The sequence below is a fragment of the Bradysia coprophila genome, unplaced genomic scaffold (genome assembly GCF_014529535.1).
Source record: "Bradysia coprophila strain Holo2 unplaced genomic scaffold, BU_Bcop_v1 contig_70, whole genome shotgun sequence".
NCBI classification, from domain to species: Eukaryota; Metazoa; Arthropoda; class Insecta; order Diptera; family Sciaridae; genus Bradysia; species Bradysia coprophila.
In genome coordinates this window covers 1,715,730-1,727,355 of record NW_023503941.1, presented here as the reverse complement: position 1 = coordinate 1,727,355, position 11,626 = coordinate 1,715,730, and the positions used below count along the sequence as shown (strand labels likewise).

The 11,626-nt window shown below is 36.6% G+C and overlaps 1 protein-coding gene across 1 annotated transcript; it reads right to left on the bottom strand.

Annotated features, from left to right (window-relative positions):
- Window positions 1-287: 287 nt before the first annotated feature.
- On the bottom strand, window positions 288-11,084 carry LOC119083687. Its single transcript, XM_037193471.1, has 5 exons — window positions 10,458-11,084; window positions 2,359-2,405; window positions 1,305-1,527; window positions 872-1,214; window positions 288-816 (listed from the first exon to the last, which is right to left on the bottom strand). The coding sequence occupies exons 1-5, from the start codon at window positions 10,646-10,648 to the stop codon at window positions 367-369; spliced, it is 1,254 nt and encodes a 417-aa protein (XP_037049366.1). The 5' UTR covers window positions 10,649-11,084; the 3' UTR covers window positions 288-366.
- Between the last annotated feature and the right edge of the window lie 542 nt (window positions 11,085-11,626).

Genomic DNA, 11,626 nt, shown 5'->3' with positions numbered 1-11,626 from the left:
CGGGTACTGGCACGAGTCATAGCGAAAATGTTTTAATATTTGTTTGCGTATTTGTTTTGGACGATTGATTTTAGCCTATTTTTTGCATGATGCTATAAGCTGCACCGCTGGGAGTTATTTCCGAAAATGTTTGGATAGTTCACCTGGCTTGCAACAGCGCCTATCCTCACAAAAGTAGCTTCATTATAGAAATTGTATCTTCCGCACACAATTGACAGGTTACCGAAACCCAAAAAGTGTAATTTTCTTACCTGTTTTTCTCCCGATCATCGAACAAAATTCAAACTTAAATTTACTGTCGCAACATAACAAGAACGTTTGTCCGTTTATTTAGCATCGATGTTAGCTCATTGAAACTTACATTTTTCACTGTGTCTCGTAAATGTCATTATACCTATTACAGCGTAATGATACAGCAAAATTACCAGCATTTACAGCAGTCACACAATCGACAAACTTTTTGCATTCAGCGCCTAGACTGTGATCGTTGATAAGACTATCCGCCAGCTCTTTATATTCAGATTGATATTCCCTGATAACATCTAACGATCTTCCGAATGCCTCTTCAATGGAACAATTGTACTTGAGCACATGAAATCCGACAATGTTCCACACCATTTTGGTCATGTCCTTATCCTGATCGAGAAACTCTTTCTCGAATGAGTACACATCGTTAATCAATACGACGCAATAATTACACAGATCCATTAAACGTTGAATCCGATCATCGTACCATAATTCATCGGAAATGTGAATTTTCTCCGAGTATTCGATTAACGCGATTATCGTTCTCACTGCACCGCTCTCCAGGCGAGTCTTCAATCAAACATCTATTTATCGAAATCGATTCTTCAAGCAAAAAGAAGCTTACTTTGACGATCACATCCAGGTCGAGTAGTTGTATCTCGATTAGTTCATTTTCTTTGCTGGTCGCCAAGCAATACGACCGCCACGCTTGTAGGAATCGTTTTCTCTGCTCCATTTTCATATCTAGCAAAATGTCTTCGACAACAAGATACGTGCACACAATAAACTGCCTGATATTAAGTAGCGAAACATTGTGCTCTTCGCCAGTGACATGGATGGCTTCCAATCGCCTTATACAGTTGATGGCTTGATTTGTAATTTGCTGTGTAGCTTCTTTGGTACGGCCAATTTCTACATGGTCGTCACCAACGAACAAATAAGACAACCACTTCACCAACCGTTCGAAACTATGAAAAGATTTTTTTTTTGCAGAAAATAGTTGTCGCTCAGCAAGCTATAACATGTCTGCAAGCGAGGCGATTTAGCTTATCACTTACCGATTGATGTCCTTGCAGAAAGGATACATGTAAGATGTAGTCATGATACTAGCTTCGCGTATCCGTCGTTCATAATGGCATTTAGATAGAAGAGAAAATTGAAAAATCCAGTCCATCCATTCGTTCACCCGAGGAAGTTGCTTGTCGAACGGGTTGGCACGGTACGTAAATAAAGTATTGAATTTTGGTATCTGATAACATCTATGCTCTTTGTCTTCGGACACTAATTTTACGGATTAAAACGAGATTATGAGACGTCACACAGTCAACTCGAACCAAATTTGTGTGACAATTTGCTTCAGCTGGTTTTCAGCTGGTCCACTTATACAACCTCACATGCGTGTATGTAAGGATTTACCACTGTTACGCGCCTGTATGACTTGACTATAGGTCTGTTCGGCTGGTAGGAATTTCGCGCCGCGTCATTCACAATAATTGACAAAATGAAACATTTTGTATAAGGAAAATGTCACTTTGGGGTTCATTGTGAATGACACGGCGCGAAATTCCTCAGCACCGTCTGTTCCAAGTGCAAACAATGAAATGTCAAATTTCATCCACAAACCACAACCAAACAAATATTGTTTACAAAATGTTCGCAAAAGCGTTGAGGTTATAGGCTTGTTCCAAGTAACTGAAAACACGAACTTTGACAACCCGAACAACGACAATTTCATCCATAGCAACGTCGCTTACGTGATATGTTATACAAATCGAGCAACGTCGCCTACGTGATTTACACAGAGATATTATTGAGGTTATGGTTCTGTGGATGAAATTTGACAATTCATATGGCCTTGGAACAAACCTATGGCTCTGTGGGTGGATGAAATTTGACATTTAATTGCACTAAAATTACTCTTGCACTTGCACTTGGAACAGACCTATTAAACTCGTATAAACCATTATAAAATTTTCTTATGTTAAGCTGTCAAACTTGACAGAAGCTACAGTAAGGCAGTGAAATTGTATCAATGGACCAGGTAAAAAACAGCTGTTAAGGAAGTTGCGTGTCAATTTTGATTGGGGTTAACTGTAATTGAAATAAACTTACTTGTAGAATACATTCTGTTTGCAGGCGAAATCCAGCCCGAAAATAAACTGGAAAAAATCAATTTATATGTAAAATTAATGGCACAGAAAGTAAAATTAAATTAGTTCGAGTTCTAGGGATAAAATTCGACTTAAATTTTTTTCTTCTAAACTTTGAGTTCACCTCACACCGTCAAATTAATATTAATTATTAAATAATGTAGAAAATATCAGTTCCTGGAACCATGCAAATTCTGACTTACATCTCGGCATCCAGAACAGGTCGTAAAGCCCGCAACGCAGCATTCTGACTCAAGCTTTCCAAAAAACCATCATTTAATAAAATCAATTGCGAACTCAAACTTTAGGAATTTTCCGGGGGATATCTACGCCAACATAAACGATAGAAATGTAAATGGAAAAATTTGGCGCTGAGCTCAGTCACTGAGTGGACAATTACTGTCTGAAGAGAAATTGTTTATTAGTCACAAACCTATAGAGAGTTTGCGAATGAACTATACTCATTGTACAATTTCGTAAAGCACAGCACGCAAGTGGTTCCCAATTCTTATTTTGACAAGCGCATGAGTCCATGAATGGTCATTCCATTTCATTTATTTCAGTTTTAAAGGTAAAATTACAAAAACAAAACTCTGGTGTGACGAAATCAATTCCAAAGGGCTACGAAAAGTCTAAAATGAAATATTTAGAACTATAGTTCTTCCTCACATTATGTAAAGTGGCAAAAAAGGACCTCGTGAACTAGTTCAGAATGGAGTGTTGATCTGATCTTCATTTCGAGGGCAACCTCATTAAAGGGCACGGTGAGCTTGAAATTTTTTTTATTTGACCTCTCGTGGACATGAAATGTTTTTAGTGGTTTTTGTAGAGGGCGGCAGCACGAGTAGGAATAACATAACAAGAAAATATTTCGATGGGAAAATTTTTAATTAGATCGATTTTTCGTTTTTCTGTGCCCTGCAGGAAGCTTCGAAAATTGTTTGAAACCTACTGGTGACTTGTTTGATCACAAAAATATAGTTACTGTTTAGCCTGAGGTCTAAGCTTTACAGCGATACCAATCATGACATTCATGACTACCAACAAACATCTTTTATAAAGGAAAGTCATTCTGCTATGTCGATGTGAATTTTAAAGGCTGTATCATACGTGGATTACTTATATTTTCTCTTAAAAAGTATTTTTAGTTAATTAACATAATTTAAGGTGTTAATAAAAGGTCAAAGGATGAGCTTGAATTTCATTCTGACAAAATCTTTGTTGGTACACCTGAACGACCACCCAAATTTCTTCGTATAATGTCTCATTTTTTAGTGGAAACAACTAAAATGTTGCAGAATTAGCTTAGAATGACTATTGGAGAAACTACGAACGAAACAAAAGAAAGGTTTGTTAATTTTTGACTCGAGATAATGCAGTTTACTCATGTGTGCAATTTACAAAGAAACCTATTTCGAGTTAAAAATCTTCTTTCGACCTTTTATTAACCCCTTAAATTATGTAAAATAACTAAAAATAATTTATAAGAGAAAAAAAAAGTAATCCACGTATGATACAGCCTTTAAAATTCACATCGACATAGCAGAATGACTTTCCTTCATAAAAGATGTTTGTTGGTAGTCATGAATGTCATGATTGGTATCGCTGTAAAGCTTAGACCTCAGGCTAAACAGTAACTATATTTTTGTGATCAAACAAGTCACCAGTAGGGTCCAAACAGTTTTCGAAGCTTCCTGCAGGGCACAGAAAAACGAAAAATCGATCTAGTTAAAAATTTTCCCATCGAAATATTTTCTTGTTATGTTATTCTTACTCGTGGTGCCGCCCTCTACAAAAACCACTAAAAACATTTCATGTCCACGAGAGGTCGAATAAATTTTTTTTCAAGCTCACCGTGAGGGCATATCTCCGATATCTCAGAGATCTTTAAGGCAGCTTTTACATAGTGAAAAAGCTAAATTCTATGTTCTGGCATATTTACAATCGCTAATCCGAACTGGTGTGCAAAATAACGTTTGCACACCAGTTCGGTTTAACGATCGTATTCTTCAGGTCAATTCAGGTTTTTCCAAAATTAGGTTTTCAGGTCAATCAAGTCAGGTCAAAATTGAATAAAACAGGTTTCAGGTCAACTCAGGTTCAGGTGGCCTGCTTCAGGTTTCAGGTTGACCTGACCTGCTTCCGAGCCTTACCGCCATATGGTTCCGAAGATATTGTCGAAAAACTGAAATACCTCAAGAGAATACGCCGAATAATGCTAATTTCCCTAAAATTTATGTCGGATTCGAAATTCATAATTTTTCACTACCTTTCAGGGGGAAAAAAAAGTTCAGTACTTTCTGAGATATCGGGGATATGCCCTTCTTAATAAATCTTGTCCTCGATTGTTTGAGGAAAGCTGACTACTCGAAAATAATGCCAAAGCGCAATAAGAAGTGAAAAAATGAAAAAGAAAAAGCTCGAACTAAAATTTTTAACTTTTCACTCAAACCAGTACCAGTGCTATACCACAATAATCAAAACAGCATTTTCTTTTCAGATGTATCAGAATTTTTGTAGTGATATATTACTCGCTGAGCTCGCAATTACATTTATTCCACTTCTATCTTAACACTATCATCCATTTCAATACTCTCCGTAACGTAACGTTCGTCTTGAACAAGCAGTAATGTTCGTTTATTTATATACGAATTTCGAATAGAAAAATTGGCACTTAGATTCCGTTTGCCAGTGGCGCTGGAAACCTTAATCCGCTCATGCCGATCCAGAAAAAAAAAAGTTTATTCAAATCGGGTTAGTGGTCCGTGAGTTAGGGCGCCAGAAATGTATTTTGCATATAATTCGAGTAAATTTCAATTACTGTGAAGTTAGCCCACGGGGTATTCACTACCGACTGCTGTATGTTCTCAATATGGAGGATATGAGGAGTTAGCCGGTGAGAGAGTTCTGCCCGTGAAAGTGAACGCATCCACATTTCTCTCAAAACGCTCATTTTAAAATTTAATTTCTCTCTCAATGTTAACAGGAGATATTTGACAGAGTTATATGTGATTTACCATTCGCAAAGAGAGAATTGTGTGGAGCAGCGTAATTATCATAGCTTGGAGTGCGGGAGGTACCGTGCTCAAATCCCGATGGGATTTTTTTTTATTTTATCGGTGAAATTGTTATTATTGTAATTTGTACAACATTTTATTATCATTATAGTTAGCAGTGTCAATACGTAATGTGTATAGGAAATAAAACACAATAAGAAACTTCAGCCCGTGAAAATTTTCTTTTTAATTTTTGTTCTTGTTCTTCAGAAGTGACCAGAAGGCAGCCTCGTACCCATGTCTTATTATACTCGTTTGAAAGCTTGTATAACAAGACTTCAAAATCCAAAAGATTTCGTTGGTACGAGGCTGCCTTCCCAAGATACAGCTTCCAGAATTTTTTGTATGGAATGAATCTTTGTTCGGGAGCCACCAGAAGGCAGCCTCGTACCCATGTCTTATTATACTCGTTTGAAAGCTTGTATAATAAGACAACTAGATCCAAAAGATCTAATGGGTACCAGGCTGCCTTCCCGAGTTATAGCTTCCAGAAATTTCTGTGTGGAAAAATTCCTTCATCTGGAACGACCAGAAGGCAGCCTCGTACCCATGTCTTATTATACTCGTTTGAAAGCTTGTATCATAAGACAACTAGATCCGAAAGATCTAATGGGTACGAGGCTGCCTTCCCTAGTTATAGCTTCCAGAAATTTCTGTGTGGAAAAATTCCTTCATCTAGAACGACCAGAAGGCAGCCTCGTACCCATGTCTTATTATACTCGTTTGAAAGCTTGTGTCATAAGACAAATAAATTCATAAGAACTAATGGGTACGAGGCTGCCTTCTTGTCGTTCTAGATGAAGGAATTTTTCCACACAGAAATTTCTGGAAGCTATAACTCGGGAAGGCAGCCTGGTACCCATTAGATCTTTTGGATCTAGTTGTCTTATTATACAAGCTTTCAAACGAGTATAATAAGACATGGGTACGAGGCTGCCTTCTTGTCGTTCTAGATGAAGGAATTTTTCCACACAGAAATTTCTGGAAGCTATAACTCGGGAAGGCAGCCTCGTACCCATTAGTTCTTTTGAATTTAGTTGTCTTATGACACAAGGTTTCAAACGAGTATAATAAGACATGGGTACGAGGCTGCCTTCTGGTCGTTCTAGATGAAGGAATTTTTCCACACAGAAATTTCTGGAAGCTATCACTCGGGAAGGCAGCCTCGTACCCATTAGTTCTTTTGAATTTAGTTGTCTTATGACACAAGCTTTCAAACGAGTATAATAAGACATGGGTACGAGGCTGCCTTCTGGTGGCTCCCGAACAAAGATTCATTCCATACAAAAAATTCTGGAAGCTGTATCTTGGGAAGGCAGCCTCGTACCAACGAAATCTTTTGGATTTTGAAGTCTTGTTGTACAAGCTTTCAAACGAGTATAATAAGACATGGGTACGAGGCTGCCTTCTAGTCACTTCTGAAGAACAAGATCAAAAATTAAAAAGAAAATTTTCACGGGCTGAAGTTTCTTATTGTGTTTTATTTCCTATACACATTACGTATTGACACTGCTAACTATAATGATAATAAAATGTTGTACAAATTACAATAATAACAATTTCACCGATAAAATAAAAAAAAATCCCATCGGGATTTGAGCACGGTACCTCCCGCACTCCAAGCTATGATAATTACGCTGCTCCACACAATTCTCTCTTTGCGAATGGTAAATCACATATAACTCTCTCAAATATCTCCTGTTAACATTGAGAGAGAAATTAAGTTTTAAAATGAGCGTTTTGAGAGAAATGTGGATGCGTTCACTTTCACGGGCGGAACTCTCTCACGGGCTAACTTCACAGTAATAAATTTCATCGGATTCTCCTAATTTTTGTTTCATTTGTAAGGTAATCGAACACTGAAAAGAATGTTGTTGAACATTTTTCTAAATTTGGGCTGCTACTCGGGCCTAAGTGTATTTTGCATTTAACTCGAGTAAATTTCATCTGATTTTCCTAATTTTTGTTTTATTTATCGGGTAATCGATCACCGAATAGAATGTCGCTGACAAAATTTTAAATTTGGGTCCTTGGATTGAGGCCGATACTAGGCCCTATATGTGTTTATACTCAATAAATAACAATTTTAGGTAAATTTTAACCTTGTGATACAATTTGAAAGAAATATTTTATTTATAAGAACAATTATGTAAATCTGGAAGAAATGAAAACATAAAAATCGCGAGTTAAAAAAATGTGATAACTACATTTAAAAGAAACGACGGCATTTTAAGTGTTATGGAAATTTTCACCTATAAATTATAAGTTAATTATAATCAAAGCATGTCCGCTCGTTAGTCGTGCGTATGTCAATTAATTTTACTTGGCGATATCACCACTTAAAATAAATGCGCTAACTAAACACTTTATTGCTATTAATACCTTGACCTTGACCATGCACATTCGAACCCTGTGGTCTTTCCGGAAGAAAGCAAAACTACATATTTTCCTATTTGTTTTAAGTTTTAAATTTCACTTGTTTGTCTCAATAGGTAGATTGCGATTTTCACTTGTAACTCTTTCCAAGTTTTATGTCAATCCAATCGATACAATGACAAGGCTTTTTCATGTTTTGTCATAAAATTTCTGACTTTTAAATGGGACTACTTCGACCATTTATTGTAGTGTGAGTTTTCATTACTGCCTTGCGGAATCTTGTTATCAGCTGATAACGATCATTTCTGTAGATGGTTAAAAGAGTATGTCAAAAAGAGTGTGTCCCCGTCTAGACCGCCCCCCCCCCATGTGTCCCCATAGTTAGCTAAATTAACTGGTTTGTTCCTTGACTGGACGTTTACATACACATTTTGCAATATCAACCATCGAGACCAGTTGAAAACAGTTGTCAAATGCGTCTGAATAGTTTTGAGATGTTTCGTTTACTTTAAATGTTTTTTGTTAAATCATCCACTAATCCTCAGAACACTTAAGTTCAACGCGCCCAAAAACATTCCATTGAAATGACGTTATTAAAAAAAAAACGAGCCGTCAGAACAGTCGGAGCGTTTGCTGCGACTGAGCCCCGTACGAACCCGTACATTTATTGCGCACGTGACCCTAGTTCGTCCGTCGCCCTACTCTTACCGCAGGTCTACCCGTAAACGTCGGTAAAGTAAAATTCTTATGAAATTTGTATGTCTTAAAAATTGCGCATAGCGCAATTACGAAGCCCCGTACGATGTTCCTTTCAAACGTAACACATATTTCAAATCGACCTAAAATTTCCTCAGTCCTATATTAACCTATATTTACCTATAAATAGACAATTTACTGATAAATATGCTAGTATATAGCTCAAAATAACTATCTATACCGTTATATAGCTCAATATACTATATATAGATATCCATATTTGGGATCCTTGAAACACCACACACACACAACCAATCACTTCCTACTGATCAATAACTTTGTAAGAATTATTTTCACCGATCTATATTGATTTTACAAAAATCCAAAATGGCGGCCGACGGCCATTTTGTTAGGAGGTGGAAAGTAGTACGGCTGCTTAACATTCGTTAGTACCTTTCAAACAAAAAAAAAATTGAAATTCGGTCAAAGTTTACTCGAGATATTAATAAAACATAGCTAACGCCGACCCGTACGAAACACCTATTCGTATCAAAAGCCTTTACTGTGAAACTCTTCATTTCTTTTACTTCATTCTCTACTGAAAAGCTATTCGCGCTTTAAAATCACTTGCATTATCCACTCTTTGCCTTGTTATCATATACAAATAAATTGCCGGAGGCAATATAGACAGCCCCGTACGAAGTCAACTTTCATAAATTCCTATTTAAACAGCTATATACTATATTTCACTATAAATAAACATTTCACAGAGGAATATGCTATTATATAGCTCTATATGCCTGTATATAGCTCAATATAGCTGTATATAGGTATATATAGATGTCCATATATGGAATGTCTGAAACACCCCACACACATAACAAATTATTTCCATGTTAACAGAAACTATCTAAGTACCATTTCTCCAAAGATATACCACTTTTAATAAAATCCAATATGGCCGCCGGAAGCCATTTTGTTAGGAGACCGGAAATAGTACCGACGCTTTACATTCGTTAATACCTTTCAAACAAAAAAAATTCATGAAATTCGGTCAAAATTGACTCGAGATATTGACAAAATACACGTTCACTGTACGTCCGAGTAGCCAGATAACAGCTCACTCCAAGAGACCTAGCTCACGCTCCGGAGAACATAATTTTTCTCTGATTGGTACGGTCAATACCTATCTAATAAAGCTAAAACAGACGAAATATGTTCAAATGTGGCCGACCTACAAGCAAAAACTGCTTGCCGCCCAGTGCCTGTTTCACACCAAGGGGTCTAACTCACGAGTCGGTCATCCAATTTCCATAAACTTTTTTTTTGTCGATCGGTATTGTAAATATCTTTCATTCGATGTATCACTTAACAGTGTAGCCTTTAAATGGCCATAGAAATTTTTGGAAAACGTTAAAGCACTTATGGGGCCCCAGCTCAGGAGGGGTCGACCCAAAATCACCTATCTTCGAACTTAGCCTTACAATTTCAACTACCTTTCAGGGAAAAAAAATGATTTACTCAAGATATCGACGTAACGGACAGACAGACGGACAGACAAAATTTTTATTGCGGATTCGCCATCTATGAACATAGACAAACACTTTGCCCTTACCGCCTGCTTGGAGTTTCATCAATTACACACGGCATCGTAATCCTATAAGCCCCTTCGTACTTCGTACGGGGCTAAAAATATGAAACTAGAGACAACGTATGGCCAAATGACACCGAAGAGGGCATCAATGTTTTGTAAACGCACTCATTTTCGTAGTATTTTGATATAAATTATCGGCCGATTCGGCTGTCTTTAGTATCATTAACGAAAAGTGTTTTTCGAAACTAGTGCACCATTTTCACTTCCGAACTTGACGAAAGAGTAAGCAAATTTCGTTACTTACATGAACTGTTTTCTGCTACCGAGAAAATTACTCACTTTAAAGACATACAAATTCCAGCCGGTTGCATACTAATGCCACTCCACGGTGCAATCATGGTGTATTTTTGTCTGGATGTAAGTGCAAGTCTTGGATGTAGTGCTGCTGATGGTGGACCTAATGAACGTCCGCAGACAGTACTTCCTACGGTCTTGGAACAATTTGCTAATTTACCCAATTTACAACCCATTTTATTTAGCTGTTTTAATTTTTTTATTTTTATTTTGCACAATTTGATGTTTTATTTGCTTTATTAACCACAACAACAGTTTGAAAATTGTTTCACTGAGTTCAGTTGTACATTGAGCAATTGTTCTCAACACCCTGTTCTCTCGAAGAACATTCGATGCGATTTAATCGTTATCTGGTTGAAATCTGACGAATTCGAAACGTGAAACTTTTATCTCATGTAAGGTTGCTTATTACTTATTCAACAATTCATAAATAATAATTGTTTTGAATGTGTCATTGTTTCCACCAATAATTCACGGAAAACTCATATATGCACCCCAGACGAAGAAATCGGGAACAGCTTCACGATTATAGAACATTAGTTGTGTGCTGCATATTGATCTGAGGATCATACAATGCCCGCCTAATGAATATTGTTGTTGTGTGCTGGATATTATTTTTCAGCGTGCAGGTCTTAGCTGTATGCCTGTTTTATAATATAAAATGACGCCATTTTTTTCAATTCAATAAACAACCTAATTTATCGTTTAATAGAAGAAATTGATTTAATTAACTTTATCAATTTTATTTGCGTTAACAAAAAAAAACAAAAAAACTTTTTCAAAAAAATTTTTTTTTTTTTTATTTTCAATTTTACTATTATTATTTGTTATTAGCCGTAGATTTATATTTAAATTCATCACATTAAATTGCTAACAGAATTTTTTTTTGCTTACGTTTTTTCCGGTCACCCACCCAAGTACGGACCGCGACCATCGATGCTTAACCTCAGTTTCTGACTGCCAACGACTTTACCACTGCTGCTATACTGCTTGCATATAGTGGCAGTCTTATTTCGAACCGTTGTTACTTTGCTTTATGCAGCACACAGGCATATTTATACCTGCATGCTGAATATTGACTAAATGAATAAAGTCGTCCGTATTTAGAATGGGTTATGCAACAACATTTAATTGAATTTATTTTCTATGAAATG